Source organism: Chrysemys picta, chromosome 8 (genome assembly GCF_011386835.1).
Source record: "Chrysemys picta bellii isolate R12L10 chromosome 8, ASM1138683v2, whole genome shotgun sequence".
Classification (NCBI taxonomy): Eukaryota; Metazoa; Chordata; order Testudines; family Emydidae; genus Chrysemys; species Chrysemys picta.
Window position 1 is genome coordinate 110,576,342 of NC_088798.1, and position 23,584 is coordinate 110,599,925.

Sequence of the window (23,584 nt, forward strand, 5' to 3'; positions counted from 1 at the left end):
CTTCACTACAGAAGATATGATAGATTCCCAAACCTGGGCCATTCTTTTAAGGTGACAAATCTGAGTGACTGTCCAAGGATGAGGCATCAATAGAGATGGATTTGAAACAAACTGATAAATTAAACAGTACTAAGTCACCAGGACCAGATGGTATTCACCCAAGAATTCTGAAGGAACTCAAATGTGAAATTGCACCACTACTAACTATGGTATGTAACTTATTGCTTAAATCAGCTTCTGTACCAGATGACTGGAGGATAGCTAACGTAATGCTGATTTTTAAAAAAGGCTCCAGAGGTGATCCTGGCAATTACAGGCTGGTAAGTGTAGTCAATTGTTTGTTGTGTGTGTTCTCTCTGCATGCTGCACTGGCTCTGGTCAGATAGCCTGTACAGCAGACTCCGACTGAACTGCCCAGAAAGACCACAGACTTGGTTCCGTAGCGAAGGAAGTTGGCCAGGTTTATTGTCAACAAAGCATGGTCCTAGCTGCCCGGATCAATGTCTACAGTTACACTAGCACCAGCACATATTGCTATGGACATGGCTCAGTGAATGGCAGGACTTTCCATTCCCCCCTCGGCTGGACAAAGACACCCCCTCTGAAACCCTTCTTTTTACACTGATACAAACAAGTTATGTATTATCCCTCTGATGTGGCTAGTTACCACCTTTTATCTTAGACATGTTGATTCTATCAAAACATCTCTATCCATTACGGGGTCATCTTGACTTTATCTTTAGGAGGGGTCAGTATGTCCCTGTGGTCTTCAGGGAGTGCATTCATACCATACTTGGTATCGGGGTGTCCTGGTACCACTCTTCTGGAATGTGTTTACATGAATGTCCTGTGCCTAGCACTTCTTAGGAATGTTTGTGGTTTTGCAATACCAGGCCTGTTCTTGCCAGGTCCTGTAAATGTGCAAGCAAGCATGTTATGTAACTGGGCCTGACTTCTGCTAACTTTGCTTTATTTCACTGGGGCCCAACTACTACTTTAGTTCAGGCCTCATACCAGGCTTTATGGCTCAGGTGCTCTCTTTCCACAATAAGCATAATTTCAGTACCAAGCAAACTGGTTAAAAATATAGTAAAGAACAGAATGATCAGATACACAGATAATACAGTATATGTTGGGGAAGAGTTCACACAGCTCTTGTAAAGGGAAATCATGCCTCACCAATCTATTAAAATTATTTGAGGGAGTCAACAAGCATGTGGACAAAGGAGATCCAGTCATATAGTGTATGTGGACTTTCAGAAAGCCTTTGACAAGGTTCCTCACCAAAGGCTCTTAAGCAAAGTGAGCAGTCATGGGATGAGAGGAATGGTAATCTCATGGATCAGTAACTGATTAAAAGATAGGAAACAAAGGGTAGGAATAAATGGTGAGTTTTCACAATGGAAAGAGGTAAATAGCAGGGTCTCACAAAGATCTGTACTGGGACCTATACTGTTCAACATATTCATAAATGATGTGGAAAAGGAGGTGAACAATCAGGTGGCAAAGCTGGTAGATGATACTAAACTACCCAATATAGTAAAGTCCAAAGCTAATTGTAAACAGTTACAAAGGGATCTCATTAAACTGGGTGATAGGGCAACAAAATGGCAGATGACATTCAGTGTTGGTAGGTCCAAAGTAATGCACATTGGAAAACAATCCCAACTATACATACAAAATGATGGGGTCTAAATTAGCTATTACCACTCAAGAAGTAGATTTTGGAGTCATTATGGGTAGCTCTCTGAAAACATCCACTCAATGTGCAGTGGCAGTCAAAAAAGGTAACAATGTTAGGAACCATTAGGAAAGGGATAGATAATAAGACAAAATATAATGCCACTATATAAATCCATGGTTCATCCACATCTTGAATACTGCATGCAGTTCTGGTCAACTCATTTCAGAATATATTTGATTTGGAAAAGGTACAGAGAAGGGCAACAAAAATGATATGGGGTAGGGAACAGCTTCTATATGAAGAAAGATTTAGACGAGTGGGAATGTTCATCTTAGAAAAGAGATGATTAACCATTGATATGACAGAGGTCCATAAAATCATGAGTGGTGTAGAGAAACCAATTGTTATTTACCCCTTCATACAAGAACGAGGGTCACCCAATGAAATTAATAGACAACAGGTTAAAAACAAACATAAGGAAGTACGTCCGCACACAATTCACAGTCAATCTGTGGAACTCATTGCCAGAGGATGTTGTGAAGCCAAAAGTATAATTGGGTTAAAAAAAGAATTAGGTAAAGTCATGTAGGATAGGTCCATCAATGGCTATGAGGCAAGATGGTCAGAGACGCAAAGCCATGTTCCAGGTGACCCTAGCCTGTGACTGCCAGAAGCTGGGAGTGGATCACAGAGGATGGATCACTTGAAAATAGCTGTGTTCTGTTCATTCCCTTTGAAGCTTTTGGAAGCTGACTGCTGTCAGAAGACAGGATACGGAGCTAGATGGACCATTGGTCTGACCCATTATGGCCACTCTCATATTCTTATTTACTGTTGCAAAAAAAGGGAACATCATTCTGGGATGTAGTAGCAGGAGTGTTGTAAGCAAGACAAGAAATAATTCTTCCACTCTACTCAGCACTGAAAAGGCCTTAACTGGAGTACTGTATCCAGTTCTGGGCGACCACACTTCAGGAAGATGTGGACAAACTGGAGAAAGTCCAGAGGAGAGCAACAAAAATGATCAAAGGTCTAGAAAACATGATCTATGAGGAAAGACTGAAAAAAATGAGTTTGTTTAATCTGGAGAAAAGAAGACTAAGGGGAGACATGAGAACATGAAAGTATGTAAAAGGTTGTTAGAAAGAGAAGGATGATAAACTGTTCTCCTTATCCACTGAGACTAGGACAAGAAGTAATGGGTTTAAATTGCAGCAAGGGAGATTTAGGTTAGACATTAGGAAACACTTCCAAACTGTTAAGAGTAGTTAAGCACTGAAACAAATTACCTAAGGAGGTTGTGGAGTTTTTAAGAATAGAGAATACTTAGTTCTGCCTCAGTTCAGGAGGCTGGACTAGATGATCTATCGAGGTCCCTTTCAGTCCTACATTTATATGACTATGATCTGATCTTATGTATGAGAAGGATAGCATATAGTTCCCAAGATTACCTTGAGAAACAGAATTAATTTTCTGAGATTTTATAAGTAAATTTGTTAATTAGATTGGGAATTAAAATTAAAAGTGAGCCTTTTAATAAATTTTGCATAGTGACAGATTTTTCAGCTCCTAATCTCAATAAGAACACCACAAACTCTTCACACTTCCCAAAAAGTTACTCATTTCACTATAGTGCAGTCTTGAGTTCACTTCCCCCCCACAGAATTAATGGTGATTCTTTCTGTTATTCTTCATAATGGAAACTTTCTCCTTCAGTAGAGGCTGAAGGGTGCAATGTTCTACTTCAGAGAACTCCCAGAACTCCTACCTTCTTTCAAAATGGTGATCATCTCCTATTGTTAATGGGACTAAAGCCACAGTGCCCTCACAGTTGGTGACCATTTTGAGAAGGGTACATTTTGTGTCTCTCATCGTTCTCAATGGGATGGAGTGTCTCCAGCTGTTCACAGCATAGGGGCAGACCATCTTCCCTGATGGTACCTGTTGGCTTCAGTCCCATTGACAACAAAGAGAGGGCAGACATTTCGAACAGGAGTAACTGAAAATTTCAATTATTAAAATAAAAGAAAGACCATTAATCCCTAAATATCTTCTAAAAAACTACCCATTGCACATGACACAGAAAATGAGTTACACCTAGCCAGGGACAGAACACACAACAAAAAAAGGTTCTGTAAACATGTTAGGAACAAGAGAAAGATTAAGAAGGCGAGCTAATAGCAGATGACATCAAGAAGTGTTTAAAGCCTGGTTTGCTTCAATCCTCACTAAAACGGTTAATTGTGAACAGATACTAAACACAATATTAACAAGAAGGAAGATAAGCCAAAGTAGAGAAAGAATGGGTTAAAGAATATTTAGATAAATAAAAATCAGCAGGGCCTGATAACTTTCATCCTAGGGTACTTAAGGAACTACCTGAAAGAATCTCAGAACCGCTAGCGATTATCTTTGAAAACTCATGGAGGATTGAAAACTCTCCAGAGGACTGGAGAAAGGCAAACAAACAAACAGAGTATGTATCTTTGAAAAGGGGAACAAAGAAAACCCGGGGAATTATAGGCCAGTCAGCTCAACTTCTATACCTGGAAAGAAACTGGAATAAATTAAACAATTCTTAAACACCTAGAGGATAATATGGTAGTAAGCAACAGCCAGCATGAATGTGTCAAGGGAAAAAACAAAACAAAAACAGGTTTGTTTGACATAATTGCTTTCTTTGACAGGGTTACTGGCCTAGTGGATGGGAGGGGGGAGCAGTAGATGTGATATGTCTTGATTTTAGTAATGCTTCTGACATACTCCATCATGACATTCTCATAACCAATGTGTGTGGTCTAGATTAAATTACTATAAGGTAGGTGCACAACTGGTTGAAAGACAACACTCAAAGAGGATTTATCAATTGTTCATTGTCAAACTTTGAGGGCACATTATGTGGAGTCCCATAGAGGGGTCAGTCCTGGGTCTAGTACTATTCAGTGTTTTCATTAGTGGAGAGTATGCTTATAAAAATCTGCAGATGACACCAAGCTGGGAGGGGTGCAAGCCCGTTGCAGGACAGGAAGCTCTTCAAACATCATACTTCGTGTCACAGTGAGTACTGAAAGCAGCCAACCTTCATAATTGGGAAAACAATGATTACACCCTATGTCCTGAATATCAATATTATACTGGGATCTCTATTGCCAGTCAATTCAAAGCTATTTCCCTCTCCAATTATGCAGTCAATTGACAAAACCATGACATGGCTGCAGATGTTCAGGAACAGCTGTTTATACTGTTCAGGGCCAATATTTCTCAATACAACTGTATGAAACTACATGTGCATTTTCCCCTAGCTATCATATATACTGTCTTAGTGGGAACGAGCCATAGATGAGGACTGCCTGCTTTACAGTGGACTGAGCGCACATGGTATGGGGGGAAAAGGGTCTTTGAAGCTTTGCGACAATCATCTTTCCAGAAGAGTTGGATTGGCAATGATGTGTGTATTTGCATTAATGGTGCTCAAACTACAACAAAAAACTGTAACCTTGTTACTAGAATCTTGCTGATTGCACTCCAAGCCATTTGGACTCCCTGTTCAATTCCCTGGGAAGTTTTTGAGGGAAGGCAGATGCAGGTGAAACTGAAAGAGGCTGTAAAAGTTGTGAATTTTAATAAAGGAAAGCCTAGTACAGGCCTCTTTGATATCGTACATAAAGAAATGGGTACTTGACATTGGCCTTTCTTACTCCATACTGAACTTCATTGGCTTTCATGTAGCAAAGCTTTTAATTGAGTGTTTGAAAAGCAACAATAGATTTTTCTTGATGCATTTGGCTCTGCTCTTGTGAATATTTCACTGACTAGCACTGGCTTGCACTGAATGCTTCTCTTCAGGAGCAGAATTTTGTGCTCCTTATTGCTAACTGTCAGGGGGGCTTGGTTCAGTACCTGTATGGAAAAGGTTGAGAACCACTGTCTTAATCATATGAATACTGCATGGCGTCACCACCAGGCACTTAAACAATCTTAACTGTGCCCTATCTGTGCATTTGAAGAGCAGCAGTGAAGACTGCCAATTCTCTGAGGAATACGAAGAAACCATAATGCACCTCGTCACAGTGTTGCTAGGGAGAGTATGTGGTTAAGGAAAATGGGGTGAGCATAGGACATTCCGTCCTTACCCATGAAGTAATCCCTTTGCTTTGAAGCATGTGATGATCACCTGCATCATCTTAGAATATATGTAGTTCTGCAGACTTAGTGTCAATATTTTCAGAGCCTTTTAAAAATCTATTCACAACTATTGGCCTTGGTTTTCTGTGGTAATGAACGCCTCTCCCTTTTAACACATTCCATTCTTCTCTCCACCAATGGCAAACAACTTAAGTTGTTAAGACCCCATCTTCCCTAACTGAAGCAAAGTGCAAGTATCCTACTATAAATATTAGACAGGCACTATCTCCTTGTTCTTCAGTTGCATTATCTGTCTGCCACCAGCCGTCAGCATAATTTGAGTGCCTTTCACATAAAAATCAACAGCAACAGCTAAGTCCATAGTGGATTTCATGGAACCTCTGGCTTTTCTTTTTGTGGTAAAAAGTCCAGTTGGGGTAGCGTTTTTGGTTTTGATTGTTTAGGTTTTCTTCATTAATTTTTTGGGGGAAAGAGGTTTGTTGGAGTTGTTTTTTTTAGTAGAAGGGTGTGTGTCAATGTGGTGTGTCGTTCTTTGGACAGAAAGGCGTTTTTAAAGAGGAAAGTTTTGCATTGTTTCTCATGACACTCAGACTCTAGATTTACCTAATCACCTCTAGAAGTTCGTCCCATAGCTGGATCTCCACAACCAACACCAGAGATAAAATGGATTTAAATAAAGCAGGACCTCTGAGAAAAGACTGCTTCTAAATCAAGCTTTTATGGAGAAGCAGTACTTAACTAACTGCTTCCTCCCTTGCAGAATTTCTCCATGACTGCACCAGATGAAGATGAAGCCCCATAAAACTAACAACTGTGTTAAAACTTACAGCTCTTTTGAAAAATAATGCTTTTGTTTCTACCACATGTTCCAAAATAATTCTGTTGAAATATAAATAAAACTGATAGACCCTAAGGAATTCCCCTTAGAACAGTCCCCTTTTGCAGGAAAAAAGGCAGGAAAGACAACATTACTCACCGTGGAAGCTGCAGAAAAGACTGGAGGAAAAGGGATTCCTGTATCTAGTGGGACCTGGGGCAGCTTTCCTGGCCCAGAGTGTAGCAGATCTCTGAGACTGGAGCCTTCAGCTTTGTTACTAGATGCAACTGGGCCCAACAAGAGACTATTAAACAATTTGGGGGTTAATGGAGAAACCTTTGTACTGGAGTTGAAGGAATCCAATCCAAAGGGCGAATGGGATTCTTTATTGAGCACCGATCTCAGGGATCCAGCTTCTGTAAGGAAGATAAATCACAACTGGGTGAGACAAACATCATTAAAGATCCACAAAAGGGAAAGTCCTGTGAAGAGGACTGTCCAAGTATTATCTTCCAATATAACATGGCTATAATCCTGTGACAAATCACAGTACAGTTTACCTGGATGTTAAGGCTCAAGAATGATATTGTACAATACTGGATGAGGCACTGAGGTGTCTTTTGCAAATTTAAGCATCCTGTTTCAGCTATGCCTCACCAACAGCCTTAATACATCATGGTAGGTTAAGAATTTGAATGGTCCAGTAGATGATTTGGACCTGAAGTATTTAATTTACAAGGAACTGCACTCTTGTTTGAATCAGATGCTCACCAACTAATGCTTTCGCCTTCCAAATTAGTTCTGGATTCTTCTGAATGAACAAAGAACCCTTTTGCAGGATTTTAAATGCAGTAGAGAACACTACTGTTGATTAGGCCTATAGAACTAAGGAAACATTTGTGAACATGAAATTGAAAAGCGAAAACAGAAGAGATTTTCTGGGATTGTTAAAAAAATGTCTATCACAGATAACCATGAACAAAATATAAAATTGTGTGCTATAATTCCTGTACTTCTAGCTATGTACAGTATACAAGAGCTAGCCCAGCCTGTCTTGAATGTAATGCTGCCTTTGTGAATAGGTCACTCTCTTGACAGTTATATCCTGTAAGATATATTTCTGCAATGAAGCATTTCTTTCCTGATGTGTAAGTAGGTAGGTAGGTGTGTGTGCGCGTGTGCGTTTAAAAGTCTTCAACTGGAACACCCCTTCCTTAAGCATACCTTCAGCCTCTAGGTGCTTAGGAAATGCACTCTTTATATTGCAAGCCAAACACCAACATTAATTTTAGCACCAGTTTCCTTAAAGTAACTAATTCTTATCTGAAGTGAATGTTAATTAGACTTTACATCAGGAGATCATTTCTGCATACTCACAGAAGAGACACAGCATATGTAACAGAATGGGTACTGGATAAATATGCCCACCCCTCCAGCCTCCCTCCCCGCTCCCATATCCCTCCAGCTCCTGCATGTATGTTACTTCACAATCTCTTTCAGGAGGTTTCTACATGGTTAACCCCTATTTAAAGAAAAAAGATCCAAAGAGGCAAGTGCAGAGGAACGACCCTGGTCTTCCCTAAGCACTAGGGACTCCCTCCAAAGATGGTAACCAAGCAGCACTCCTTTGCTACCAAACATTAAGGGGGGAGATCTTTTCCTCACCTTTTGTTTCTTCTTTTGCTTTTTGTGTTGCTAAATCTGCAAGCCAGTGCAAGGCTGATGAGGGGGATGTTTCTGGACACAGTGGCCTGCTAGATTTTGTTTCAGTGGGGTTGCTGGTTGGCGAGGTCTCTGTTTTCGCAGACTCCTCAGTTCTTCCATCTGTGGCCTCAGGTTTAGGATCAGTGTCCATTTCTAGCTGCCCCAATCCTACTGTCCCTGCCCCACTGGAGAAGGTGCCCTCACTTCCAGAGGCTGATGCACCAGGATTTATACTGGGAAGCTAAAAACAAAAAAGATCACACATGCTGCAGTCAAATGCTGACTTTGGGAAGGGAATTAAATTTTTGACGGACCGGGGGAAAAAATTAACCAGACAACAACAATATGACATGGTGGGCTGTGAGGCTGGTAGAAGGCTGAATACATTTCATCTTAAAAGAATGTGGAGATTATTGATTTTCTAACTCCAAAGCCATGAAGATTCTTGAAATGGCTTGAAGACCTTCAAGATTTGAATGTTCAGTGACCAATCAGATCTGTACTTTTATGAATGATAATCTGGGACAGGCCTGTATGCATCCATCTCTATCACCTAGCACAGTGGAGCCCCAATCCCAATAAATATGGAGATTGTGGGGAGTTGAGAAGGGCAAAGTAACATTGCAATAACTCCCCCCCCCCTTTTTTTTTTCTGATCCACTCATCAGCTCTTGCCACATGCTTAAACAGTCCTTGCTACAAAGAGCTCACCTTTTATCATATGCCAAGGACAATGGGGTTCCGATACTTAACTGGGGTCTTTAAGTGCTACACTAACACATGATGATATATTTATGAGCAGTCTTTTTGCATTACTTTGTGTTTTTATTTTATGGAATAGGCATCTCGGGATAGGTGCCCACAGTCCCATTTTAGAAATCTGAATAAATATTTCATACTGGCAATAAAACACAGGCACATGTGAAATGCCAGACTGATCAGACCCACACTTCATCTAATCCAGCATCCACTGATTTAAACAAAGGCATTATACGATTTTCTATACTATTCTCAATCCCATTCCATTCCTGCAGCTTCACATTGAGTGGGGGTTTTCATTAAGTGAATAGGAAATAATAAATGCCTCTCTCTTATGTACTATTTTTCATCAGTAGATCTCAAATCACTTTACAAAGGTAAGCATCATTAACCCTCCAGTGGCCAAGTCAGGAATAGAACCAGAACTCCTGAGTTCCAGTCCAGTGCTCTATCCACTAGAGCAGTGCTTCTCAAAGTGGTGGTCCGCGGACTGGTGCCGGTCCACGGTGAGTTTCCTCATAAGAGCGTCAAATAGGATAACATGGCACCGGTCCCTGGCACACTGGGGAAAAAAGTTGCCAGTTCCCCACATCAGACAGCTTGAGAAGCACTGCACTAGACCACACTGCCTCTTCACTGAGCTCTACAATGATACCCAGGTCCCTCTCCAGAGTTATTTAGTTTTAGAACCTTGTAAGGTCCATTGCAGTTTAATTTTTTCCCCACAACTTGCAGACATTGTCATCATGCTGCCCATTCACCTAGCGTGGTTAGGTCTCAACTTCCTAACAATCTTCTCTGACTTATTTAAATAACTGTTACAAGAAAATTTTGCTCTCTCACTACTCACTCCCCTTTCCAGATCATTAATAAAACATATTAAACACTGGACTTATTACAGAACCTTGTGACACCCGGATGTTAATTTTCATCCTGGCAAAAGATTAACTATTTAATTCCACTCTGACTTATGACAGTACTGTAGCTTATTTCTCATTAATTATTATTTTCCTTGGCTGTCTCTTGAGTGGGACTTTATCAAAGGTCTTTTGAAAGTCTAAATAGTTACATCAACCGCTTCTCCTTTATCCACAACTGTATTGAAACAGAGAATTCTAACAGATTAGAGAGACCGTTTTTCTTTATAGACACTGTGATAGTCATGATAGAATAGTCTAACTAAGGCTGCGAGTTTGTCACGGAGGTCACAGATTCTGTGACTTTCCATGACCTCTGTGACTTCTGCAGCGGCTGGTGCGCCTGGCCTGGGAGCCGCCCGTGTAACTCAGGCAGCCCTTGGGCCAGTCTCACTGGCTGCTGCTGGGGCAGTCTTGAGCCACCACGCTCCCCTCTCCCAGCAGCAGCATTATTTTGGGTGTGGGAGGGGGCAGGGGCATGGGATGTGGTGAGGGCTCTGGACAGCGCTTACTTTGGGGGGCTCCCCGGAAGCAGCAACATCCCTCAGCTCTGCGTGCTGCCTCTGCCTGCAGGAACTGCCCCAGCAGCTCTCATTGGCCGCGGTTCCCAGCCAGTGGGAGCTGTGGAGCCAGTGCTTGGGGTGAAGACAGCCTGTAGAGGTGCCTGGCCACGCCTCTGCCTAGGAGCTGAGGGAGGGGGATGTTGCCACTTCCGGGGAGATGTGGAGCCAGGTAGGGAGCCTGCCAGACCTGTCAACTATCCCCATCCCGCCCCAGCACCAGCGGAGGTCCCGGGCTGTGCACTGCTGGCCCCGCTGCCCCCAAGCACCCGTGGCACCCCCGGGCCACTCCCTAAGATTTAGTCAGGGGTATATAGTGCAAGTCATGGACAGGTCACGGGCTGTGAATTTTTGTTTACTGCCCGTGGCCTGTCCACGATGTTTACTAAAAATACCCGTGACTAAAACATAGCCTTAATCATAACCAATATTATACTATTCTATTTTTAATTATTGTTTCAATCAATTTGCGAAGTACAGATATAACACTTACTAGTCTGCAATTCCCCAGGCTGCTCTCAGACATTTTTCTTAAATAGGTACAACGTATTTGCCACCCTCCAATCCTCTAGGACTGTAGCTGTTTTTAGTGAGAGATTACATATTTTTGCTAGGTGGCCTAGTGATTTATTTTAGATCGTCAGTTTGTCCCAGCATCTTTTCTTCTGACACCTCTGTCTCGGATAATACCTCACCTTTATTGCCAGAAAAGAGCAGGTTTGAAGTAAATATCTCTAATATGCACTGCAGAGAAGACTGATGCAAAGAAATAATTTAGCTTCTCAGCAATATCCTCATACTGTTTGGCACTTTAATACGCCTCTCACATTTCCATGATGTACTTTATGCTCATGTTTAATGATTTCACTAGGGTCAGACTTTCAAATGTGGAAGGATTTGGTTGGCTCAAATAGCCTCTCTAATGTACCATTTAGCCATAATGGTTTATCCCTTGGCTTCTTCATTTCTTTTTTGTTCATCAGTACACATGCCTTTTGAGACATATTGTTTTTGTAAGTAGCATCTATGTCACCTCTAAAGTTAAAAGTAAAGGAAGTAAAAAACAGTCTTTTTGATTAGCCTTCTCATGTTATTGAAGTCTCCCTTCTTAAAATTTAATGTCATTTTTTGATACCCTTTCTCCCCCTAGGATGCTGAAGCTACCTAATTATAATGTGGTCACTATCACTTAGTGGCTCAAGCTACTACTCCTTCTTGAATTAACTCATTTGTGTTACTTAGAATTAAATAGAGACTAGTGTCTTTAAGAACTATCTATTCCAAGAAGCAGTCAATCATTTCAAGTGTCAAGAATCGTTTCTCAAAATTTTGTCCTGCTGTGCTATTTTACTGCTTATATGTGGATGTTTGAAGTCCCCCATCATCATTAGTCTGCTAATTTTATCAAAGAGACAGCAAAATCTATGCATATGTCAAATCAGCATAATATTTCAGAAAGCCATGAGAAATAAAGGAACTGCATTATTGCATATTCCCCATTGTACTTTTCCTTCAAGGTTTCGGCAGAGATACCATAAGTCTTTTACCGTAACTTCTACAGAAGAAAAAACAAGCATAGCACAGACATCCAGATAGCAAAGATTGGGCACGACATGCTCCTCACCTCAACAAGTTTCTGGGTGCCAGCAGTAGCGATGCTCTGCGATAATCCTGATTGAGTCAAGACATCCAGCAGAAACCACTGAGATTCTAAGCCCCATGTTATACAGAGGTCAGACTAAATGATCTAATGGCCTCTTTTGGCCTTAAAATCTATGAATGCAATATCCAGTGTCCACAAAAGATCAAGAACAGGAATTCTATCCACAGATTTCCAGCTCACGTACCTGTGACATCCCATTTGTGACAGCAGGTCTCAACACAGATTTGTTTTGCCGGTTAATACATGGACAGTTAGCTTTAATCCCCCATTTGCCTCTGGCTGCATGTACCATGTCTCCTATATTGTAAAGAGCTAGGAAGAAAGTTACAAGTTTTAGTACATATGTCCATAAAAACTATAAAGTGAGGCCTTGACTGAACTTCAGGACCAGTTTTTCCCCCTAGTCACAACAAGAATCCTACATTTTAAGGCTTCATGATCAAGATACACGTGTTAATCTGATAGTGCTGCATAACTATGTGCACATAGGACTGCCTTTCAAAATCCAGTCAGAGACATCATTATAAAACTGAATACTTATATTTTCCTTCAGAGGACAAGAGCACTAGTACCGTCCTCACAAATTAAATTGCATTTGGTTCATATCTTTTGAAAAGACTTCTGAAAATTAAAACAAGAGTCATGTGCTTCGTATCTGCAAATCTTAGGAGCAGCATATTGGAAATGTTTTATCACCTTGTATTAGCAACTCATTCTTATCTGCACTATTTTTATCTTTTTCTCCCTACCTTCCTCCAAGAGAATGTCTTCCCCCCGCCCCCAATATTACTGCCTCCCTGATCCCTCCCAAATAAGGAGACAACTAGAAAACAAAACTATCACACCGCCTCCTCTCCTGCCTCCCAAAATAGGGAAGAAGATAACTGGAAACCAGAAGGAAGCTGTTCATGTATTACCTGTTCCAGGGATGATCTGTGTTGGCATAAGATTCTCTGGTTCATGGGACTGCCCCTTTGCACACTTCAACCATGAGAAAACCTCCTCATCACCAATCTCCTCTGTCTCTGAAACGGACAGAACCAGATCATTTACTACCCTACAAAAGTCACTGAAGCTTTACAGTGCAGCAAGCTGTTTCTGTATGTATTTCTTCACTGCAACAGTTAGCTCAAGTTAGGCCTGATTTATACTTAAAATTTAGATAGACATAACTACATTGCTCAGGGGGTGCATTTGGCATAGTTATGCTAACCTAACCTATGGTGTAGGCGCACCTAGGTTGACAAAAGAATGCTTCCATCAACTTAGCTACCACAGGGATAGAAAAACTCCTTCCATAACTGTAGAAAGCATCTGCTACAGCACTACAAGAGCATTGCCACAGCGCTGTAGCTGTGCTGCTGTAACACAAGACTTGAATATACTTGTTACTCCACTCCAGCTAGCCTAGCTTGCATATCCTGATTGAACAACCACACTACAAAAACACTCAAGTTGCAGAGAGATTTGATTAGCAGCTGATGAACTGTTGTAACTCAAACTGCTGAATCCCCACAGCATTACTAGCTGTAATTTGCTTCCTCTGCACTACAGGAACCAGCTGGTTTGAGTTCAAAGCACTATTTAAGCTAGGTATTTCTGCATGTGAACAGCAGTCTGGTTAGTGGCAAAGCTAAGTTATCCCTTGAGCTAACAATGCAGTGAAGACAAACTATGTGACTATTTGTTGCTTCAGTTTAATCTCAGGGCTGCAAAGAACAATGGATTAACCACCTCCCAGTTTTGGCGAGCACAAAGTTTTGTGAAATGGTAACCCAGGGATATGCAGTAAAAGTCAATCAGTACAGAACCCACATCAACTTCCTGGCTCCCACTTTGCCCACTCCAATTCATACAAAAACAAAGCTGCTAAATCATGTTGCTCTGAGCACAGCACCCCCCTTTAGATAGGTTCCAGCTTCTTATTCTAATCTTTAAAGCTCTTCATATTCTATCCCTTGCTGCTTAATTTGTCACACTCCCATTCCTCCAGTCAAAGACTGCCAGCCTTGCCCATCCATTTGTCTACTTCTTCCCTGCTGTGCCTTACACATAGAATACCTTCTTTGAACTAATTTACAAAGCAGCTACCCTTCCATCTTCAAATCTCTCAGAATCTACTTCTGCCATGATACCTACCAGATGCCAGCCAACTAACGATGACTGGGTTGAAAGGCAGTCTGAGAGACAAGAAGTTAATTTTAAAAACCTCATTTTGAACCATCAAGTTGTGCCTACCATATCAGCCTATTCAACAGTAGGAATTTATAGTTACCCCACTCCTCTATCTCCCATTTCATACTCCACTCATGGCATCGTATCTTAAAGTTAATTGCAAGATCTTTTGGACAGGGATAACATGTCTAGTCTGTTTGTATAGACTAGACATGTATAGACTTTTGACATGGCACCAAACATTCTCTCAGTCACATGTTCAGGATCTAATTGTTTGCCATATGTGGGGTCATGAAGGCATTTTCCCCTTGGTAATGATTGGTAGTGACCTTGGGAGGTTTTCACCTTCCTCTGCAGCATGTGGGTCACTTGACAGGATTATCCGAGTATAACTCAATTAATTTCCTGACTCTGCAGGGGCCTCAGGCACTGTGCAGCTTGGATCCTCCTATTCTCTGCTTTTGGCACATAATAGTTTAGTCTCCTGTAGGCGAAGTTATTTTGGTTGTTAAGTTTAGTGTGCAGGTCCTGGGTGGGGTTGGTGGCCTGTGATATACAAAGGTCAAGTTAGATGATCCGTGCTGTTACGACTGCTGGCAGAGGCACTTTTGCCAGCTCATAGCAGTAGCGGATGCAGGCAGTGATCCAGGATGAATGAACAGCTGCGCTGACTTGCGAAACAGCTTTGTCCTGTCAATGTAGATGGCCAACGCCCTCCTGACGTCCAGGGCACGTAACCTGCGTTCCTATTCTGATTTATGAGGCTTCGGGAAGAAGACAGGCAAGTATATGTCCTGGCCAGTATGAAACTTGGAAATTACCTTGGGCAGGAATGCTGGGTGCAGCTGCAACTGCACCTTATCCTTGTAGAATACCATACGGGTGGTTCTGAAGTAAGCGCCCTGATCTCAGACACCCTGTGTGCAGACGTTATCGCAACCAGGAAAAAAACCTTCCAGGAGAGAAGAAGAGGAGAACAGGAAGCCAGAGGCTCAAAGGGGGGCCCCCATGAGCTGCGACAGCACGAGATTCAAGTCCCCCTAGCACTCTGTGGTCCGAGGTGACCCACAACCAGATTGAATGGTAGGGACGAAGACGCTGAGGAAAGAACAAGGCGGATCTGAGGAGCTGACTGGAACGCACCTTGAGCGCACCTTCAAAATGAGCGCTTCTGGCCCCAAGATGCTTTGCCGGGCTGGGGTGCACGGGGGAGTGGGAGGAGGAAGGGTGGCGATGACTAAAGCTCGTGTCTCTATCCCTTCTCCTTGCAGGCCCCTGTCCAGGCTGCCACGGCCTTGGCAGCGGCTGGAACTGCTTCCTCACTGGCGTATGCAGTGGCGTGTGCAGACCCAGGGAGCGAAGGGTGGCCAGAGTGTCCTTTAGGCCGTGCAGCCTTGCATCACTCTGCTCCACAAAGAGACCATTCTCATCAAATGGAAGATCTTGAATTGAGGCCGGCATTTCCTGCGACAGGCCAGCAGTCTGAAGCCAGGAGCTGCACCTCATGACCACTGCCGATGCAACCACCCTAGCCAGCAAGTCGGACACGTCCCACGCCATTTGGAGGGAGCATTTTGCTGCTGCAGTACCCTCCTCCACTAGGGTACCAAACTCCTGGGCCAAGTCCTGGGGTAGGGACTCCTTGAAGTTATGGGAGTCCCAAGTTGCATCTGCCCAAAAGAGCCTTGTGGTTCGCCAACCAGAACTGAAGGCTAGCAGTGGAATAAATCTTCCTCCCAAAAAGGTCCAGTCTCTTGGCCTCTTTATTTTTGGGGGTCGAACTAGGGTGCCCGTTTGTCCTTCTCTTTGGCCGCAGAGAGGACCAGTGAGCCTGGAGTTTACAAGTACTCGAACCCTTTGGCTGAGAGGTGGGAGGCATGGACGATGGGGTTTGCCAGAGGGCCTTTAAGACCCCCATCATGCATCATGGGCAGGAGTAGATGCCGAGAGCGCCTGTTCAGCCATCTCCTCCACCTCCAGGCCCATCACTTCTCAGCCACCCATCGCAGCAGGGCCTGGTGCTCTTTGAGGCTGGTACTAGAGGGCCCCACCACCACCTCGCCCGGGGATGAGGATGAGGACTTGACCACTGGGCACGGCCCCGGGGCACCATCCTCCACGGGGAAGTGGGTTTTGGGGTGGGCACTCGCTCATCTACCCTGACCTCCAAGTACACTACGTGCACCAAGCCCCACGTTGCCGGTGCCATCAGCTGTTGCTCTGGTGCGGCAGCCAACGAATGGTGCAAAGGGGGCATCGGCATCACTTCCTCTCCACCCCCTCAGCTGTAAGGGGAATGAGGCTGGAGTCTGCCACAAAGTATTTGTAGTGGCTTGAATCATTTTAATGAGTGGCAATGCCACCCTGGATGGCTCTTCAGGGGTTAATGTGTCCACCATGGGGACCTCAGACTCGACCACCTCCTCAGCCTGTAGCCCCATGTTATGGTCAACCCTGCGCAACAGTTCCTGGTATGCTCTATTATCAACGGGAGGGGTGGCCCAGTGGACGAAGACTCCGCCACCGCCTGATCCGGCGAGGACAACGACAAAGTCCTAGGCAGTAACAGGCCCTCCTGTCCCTCTGGACACGTTCTGCTTGGTACCGTGCTGTTCAGCGCTGACAGTGATCTTGGTGGCAGTGGTGGAGCCAGGACCCGGACGGGGCTCTGCACCGTGGAAAGAAGCTGTCTCAGTGCCTTGAGGCGGCGGATGGTGCCAAGGTGGTAAAGGGGTGCGTCCTTCTGAAATTACAGTCCCTGGAGTAAAGTGCCCTGGGCCTGGTGGTATGACCATAGGGTCCAGAAAAGCCATTGCGTAGGCCCCTGCCATGGCACCATCCCCACCTCCTGCCTGTAGCGGAGCCGCTCTGATCAGTGACGACTGCGCCTAGAATAGTAGGAATCCGCCTCTGAATCCAAAGATGAGGAACCTGAGCATGTAGACCACGGGGGTGCCAAGCGGAGAAGGTGAGTGGTGCCTCATCATTGCAGGCTTGCCTTTAGATGGCGCCGGGTCTGTCTTGGCTGGTGGGGGACTGCGAAGCCATCATGGCAATCAAGCCCCTGGCCACCTCAAATGTGTCCAGGGTGGAAGGGAGCACACTCTAGCAGGAGAATCCAACAGCATTCGACTCGCCGGACCCCTTTGCAGGCCCGAAGTCAATAGTGCTGACTCCTGTGAGACCGGCGGCAGATGCCCCTGCACGGGACGCACACCAGTGGCACTGTTAGACCCAGCTGCTCTCACCGTGGGCGAGCGCCCTCTATCAGTCTTCTTGTGCCACTTATGCAGCACCGGTGAGCAAGAGTGGTGCTGTGTTGCCTCCGCGGGCTTCGGGGCTGGAGAGTTATGGTGCTGAGGGTCTCTATGCCTAGAGTCCTTCCTTGGTGCCGTTTCTCTAACGGATGCTGGAGTGCTCCACACAGAGGTGCTTGGTGCAGAGTCCTGCTGGCCCGGGGCAGCTGAGGATGGAGGGCTGCCTCCATAAGGAGTTGTTTGAGCCTGAAGTACCTTTCCTTCTTTGTTCTCGGGCGGAACCCTTTGGAGATCTTGCAGTGATCTGGTCTGATGTGCCTCCCCCAGACACTTAGGGCAGCAGTCATGGCATGGCTGTGGCAGGTACCGCACAGCTTAAACCCTTGGGATTGAGGCATGCCCCCCACTTCTATTTAACTAACTACTAAGACTAACACTAACCAATGAACTATTTACAGGATAATCAAAAGTCCGATCACTAGGGAAAATACTTGCCAAGGCAAGAGAGACATGCAGTTCTTACAACTGTCAATGGCAGTAAGAAGGAACTGAAGAGGCGGTGGGTCAGCAAGGACCTATATACACCACCATAAAGGCTCGATTCCAGGGGTCTCCACACCCAACCCGACAGGTATCACTAGGGGAAAAACCTTTCAACGACTGTGCACGCAGTGCATGCACACCTACTTGGAATCAACATGAACAAGCACTCGAAGAACAGGGAAGATAGGATGGCAGCAGGGGAGTACAGGGCAGAACAGAACAGAAAAGAAAAAACCTCCACTCTGCCAAACCCCTCCGACCTCTCACACCAGTACTCCCTAACTCACCCTTAAAAACCCCAGCTAGTTCTCAGGAGTTTTTTAACCTGGAAACTAGCCAGTTAAAAGGGGTATGGACAAATCTGGTACTCACCGCTACGTGGACGGTTCTTCCTCAGCCGATAACAGTCCAGACAGACTCCAAAACCACATTTGCGACAAACCCAATGAATATTGAAGAGGGTTGTCTCACATACATCACACATCTCCCTCACACCACGGACAGCTCGCTTCCAGGCTACTTTCTCTACAAAGAAAAGAAGGAACATTGCAGGAATGAATGCTAGGATAATGGATTGTACAGCCCAGTGCGTAGCCCCACATGCTATCTTCAAGCACAGGACAGTCTTCACTAGAGTAGGTCTCAATGAAAAAGCTATTTGGGAGTACTGAAGGAGATCTGTGGGCAGCAAAAGCTTCAAATACAGTGCTTTAATTCCATTTCTCCCAAGTAAATTTGGAAATATCTTAGAAGCGCCACAGATAGAACCATTCATTGAGACAAGACTTCCTGAGAGGGGAGTTTGGGAGAGAACAGTGACATCAGACAGACATCTGCAGTAGTGATCATGTGACACTTATTTCTACCATCGGAAAAGGGGGAAAAACTAAGCCTCTACGAGCTGTAAGAAGCACAGGGGTATTTTGTGCGATTCAGAGAGTTTCAGCAAAAGATTTCAGAGTAGCAGCCGTGTTAGTCTGTATCCGCAAAAAGAAGAACAGGAGGACTTGTGGCACCTTCGAGACTAACAAATTTATTAGATGCATCCGAAGAAGTGGGCTGTAGTCCACGAAAGCTTATGCTCTAATAAATTTGTTAGTCTCGAAGGTGCCACAAGTCCTCCTGTTCTTCTTTCAGCAAAAGATATAAGAGAACTTACAGAAACTACTGTGAAACTAGAAAACCTCATATTAATTACTATCTGTAAATAAAGTTTAAAGCCCTCTATAGATGACAAGCATAGGATTTTAGTAATTTAGTAATCATAGACCTAGCAGCTTCCTGGGTTTTCAGATGCTGACAGATCTGTAGGAAAAATTCCCTCCAACTGGCTCCTTTTCCTCCTTTCCCCTATGGCCAGCCTCTGCATACCCATGTAATGGGTTAAACCCCCTATATCACCACAGGAATGGGGCTTCTTCTTGCGCTGGCAGAGCTAGATCACAGAATCATAGGATCTAGCATAGCTCAGTCTGTCAGCCAAGCCAGGCCCTGCTAGGTGGGGGAAGTGGCATGTCCCTTCCCCTGAAGATCCTGGTGCTCTTCTGGAATGGGGGCTGCACAACGGGGCCACCCCCTAAAGATAGCAAGATGGGAGGATACAGACCTTCACTTGGGGGGTGGGAGAGGGGAGGAGAGCCACGAGACAGCAACACATTTGTTTCAGGTTTCAGTAGGTGGTTTGTTTGTTTGTTTTTTGGGGTAGGGGTGGGGGGAAGGAGGGAACGGCACTGGCCAAGGGTGGGTGGGGTGAGGGTGTTCCAGGAACCTTATCCACTGACTGGGACCTCACTGGTTAGGCAACAATTTCTCTCATGGGACAAGAGGCAGCAGTATTTTCACTCCCTTCACTGTCGCTAGTGAAAGCGGAAGCAAGAAGATCCAGAGAAGTGTAGGGAGTTGATCTGAGAGAGTCAGCTAGGTATCAACAAAATGAGTACTTCACCAGTACTTCAGTCTTTTGTTTAGGTGGCTGGAAGTCAAGAGTTCTACCTGCTGCACATGTTGAAGGATAAAGTTGTCTATCAGCATGTGTAGCAGCTCCGATTTGCTGCCCTTCCCTTTCAGGTAGGGGAAAGGCAGCCAATTGGTGGAGATTTCTCCACAGACTAGGTGTGTCTATGAGGAAAAGCCGTAGAATTAGCATGTCTGGGGGTGTGCGCGCATACGGAACCAGTGGATGGGTGACTAAAGAATGAACTGTATCTGGGGAGTACATACAACAGGCATATGAGGCGGGCATGGGTGTAAAACTGCTAATATGTATCAAAATTGATGAGCATTTATCTGAATTCATGTAAATATAAACTAAAACCTGTAGGATTACAGTTTGTAAATGTTGGTAGGTGTGTCAAATAACTTTGTTCCAATTTTGAAAAAAAAGGCATACTATTTAAATCTAGGTAACATTTACAACATCCATGCTAAAAATTATGTATAAAAAGTTACAAAGTGAGAGAAAACCCACTGGTTCTAACTCTTAAACAGAGAATATATTTAATTACAAAAATACTGTTTCCCTTTTTCACAAACTCAATTTCTTGAAATTTTTTCTTTAACAGGAAGGCTCTCTGTTTATAGTTTCTGCCAAAAGGTAAAGCTGATTTTGTAAGTGTGAAGAAAATTTTGAACCATTTGAGTTAAGGAAAGTTACACGTTCTTTCTTAGGTTTCAGAGTGGTAGCCATGTTAGTCTATATCAGCAAAAAGAAGAAGTAGTACTTGTGGCACACATTGTGACTAACAAATTTATCTGGGCATAAACTTTTGTGGGCTAAAACCCACTTGATCGGATGCATGCAGTGGAAAATAAATATATATATAAGGTTTTTTTTCCTCCTGCTGATAACAGCCCACCTTAATTGATTAGTCTCGTTATAGCTGGTATGGCAACACCTGTTTTTTCATGTTGTGTGTGTGTGTGTGTACACAGAGAACATGAAAAAACATGGTATGGCAACACCTGTTTTTTCATGTTCTCTGTGTGTGTGTGTGTGTGTGTGTGTGTGTGTGTGTGTGTACACACAGAGAACATGAAAAAACAGGTGTTGCCATACCATGTTTTTTCATGTTCTCTGTGTACACACACACGTGTACACACACACACAGAACATGAAAAAACAGGTGTTGCCATACCAGCTATAACGAGACTAATCAATTAAGGTGGGCTGTTATCAGCAGGAGGAAAAAAAACTTTTGTAGTGATAATCAGGATGGCCCATTCCCAACAGTTGACAAGAAGGTGTGAGTAACAGTAGGGGAAAAAAATTAGCAAGGGGAAGTAGTTTTACTTTGTGTAATGACTCATCCACTCACAGTCTTTATTCAAGCCTAATTTAATGGTGTCCAGTTTGCAAATTACTTCTAATTCAGCAGTTTCTCATTGGAGTCTGTTTTTGACTTTTTTTTGTTGGAGTATTGTAACTTTTAGGTCTGTAATTGAGTGACCAGGGAGATTGAAGTGTTCTCTGACTGGTTTTTGAATGTTATAATTCTTAACGTCTGATTTGTGTCCATTTATTCTTTTGCGGAGAGACTGTCCGGTTTGGCCAATGTACATGGCAAAGGGGCATTGCTGGCACATGATGGCATATATCACATTGGTAGATGTGCAGGTGAATGAGCCTCTGATGGTGTGGCTGATGTGATTAGGTCCTATGATGGTGTCCCTTGAATAGATACGTGACGGAGTTGGCAATGGGCTTTGTTGCAATGATAGGTTCCTGGGTTAGTGTTTTTGTTGTGTGGTATGTGGTTACTGGTGAGTATTTGCTTCAGGTTGGGGGGCTGTCTGTAAGCGAGGACTGGCCTGTCTCCCAAGCTCTGTGAGAGAGAGGGATCATCCTTCATTTTTATGGCTGACTTAGAACAACGCTTCCTCAGCTCTTGTCCCCTAATGCCCCTACTCTACTTGCGCTACATTGATGACATCTTCATCATCTGGACTCATAATCATCTCAGCTTTTTCTTGGGGCATTAGAGGAGGCAAGATGGGGTGAGATGAGGGCTGTACTATGTTAGGGTGGTGCAAAGGAGTGAATTTTGGTTGTACAGGCAGTCAGCAGTGAATTCAAGAAGTTCAGCCATTAAGAAATCACAATAAATAGTATATGCATCCATGATCAGTGGCCCAAAGTCTTACTCGATCCCAAAGTAGAGCTGCCTATGTGAACAGTAGATTACATTCATTTCCATTTTCTCAGGGTCTTGGGTCAGGCAGTTGCTGAAGGAAAATAATTTTTGCTTTCCTTATTTAATATAGAATTAACAGTTTCTGGCAACGTATTTGTTTTCACACGACAAACTGCTCTGACGGAAGAGGGAACTCCCTGAAGATGGTCTCAGTTTCTCTCACACTCTAGAGGAAGAAACACAACCCCCTCTTTGAAAGAAGGAAAGTAGAAGTGTTACAACGAGGATCAAAATTTATTCCTTCAGTCTAGGGCTGTCAATTAATTGCAGATAACTCACGTGATTAACTCAAAAAAATTAATCAGGATTAAAAAAATTAATCGCGATTAATCAGTTTTAATTGCACTGTTAAAACAATAGATTACCAATTGAAATTAAATATTTGATGATTTTCTACAGTTTCATGTATATTGTATTCTGTGTTTTAATTGAAATAACACAGATTTATTACAAATTTGCACTGTAAAAATGATAAACAGAAGAAATTGTATGAGGAATTGAAAAATACTATTACTGTAGTGCAATCTCTGTCGTGAATGTGCAACTTAAAATGTAGGGTTTTTTTGTTGTGGGGTTTTTTTTTTTTTGGTTTGGTTTTTTTTTTTTAAAAACACATAATTGCACCCAAAAACAAAACAATGTAAAACTTCAGAGCCTGCAAGTCCACTCAGTCCTACTTGTTTTCAGCCAATCGCTAAGACAAACAAGTTTGTTTACATTTACAGGAGATAATGCTGCCTTTTTCTTACTTGCAATGTCACCAGAAAGTGAGAACAGGCATTTGCATGGCACTTTTGTAGCCGGCATTGCAAGGTATTTACGTGCCAGATATGCTAAACATCTTATGGCCCTTCATGCTTCGGCCACCATTCCAGAAGACATGCTTCCAGCTGATTCCACGCTTGTTAAAAAAAAAATAATAATGCATTAATTAAATTCGTGATTGCACTCCTTGGGGGAGAATTGTATGCCTCCTGGTGTTTTACCTGTATTCTGCCATATATTTCATATTAGAGCAGTCTCGGATGGTGACCCAGCACGTTTGGTTTTAAGATCACTTTCCCGGCAGATTTCACAAAAGGCAAACAAGGTACCAATGTGAGATTTCTAAAGATAGCTCAGCACTCGACCCGAGGTTTAAGAATCTGAAGTGCCTTCCAAAATCTGAA

General features: G+C 43.5%; 1 protein-coding gene across 5 annotated transcripts in view; it reads right to left on the reverse strand.

Annotated features, from left to right (window-relative positions):
* The window catches only part of KDM3B (lysine demethylase 3B), a 109,899-nt gene that overhangs the window by 19,233 nt on the left and 67,082 nt on the right, over positions 1-23,584 (reverse strand). For 3 of the 5 annotated variants that reach the window (XM_065555250.1, XM_065555249.1, XM_005282228.5), the window contains exons 11-15: positions 18,598-18,750; positions 13,168-13,275; positions 12,435-12,562; positions 8,313-8,592; positions 6,807-7,063 (exon numbers count right to left, since the gene is read on the reverse strand). In XM_065555250.1, the coding sequence (XP_065411322.1) occupies positions 6,807-7,063; positions 8,313-8,592; positions 12,435-12,562; positions 13,168-13,275; positions 18,598-18,750 (926 nt within the window). The remainder of the gene's footprint in view (positions 1-6,806; positions 7,064-8,312; positions 8,593-12,434; positions 12,563-13,167; positions 13,276-18,597; positions 18,751-23,584) is intronic. The other 2 variants (XM_065555252.1, XM_065555251.1) reach the window with 1 other exon arrangement.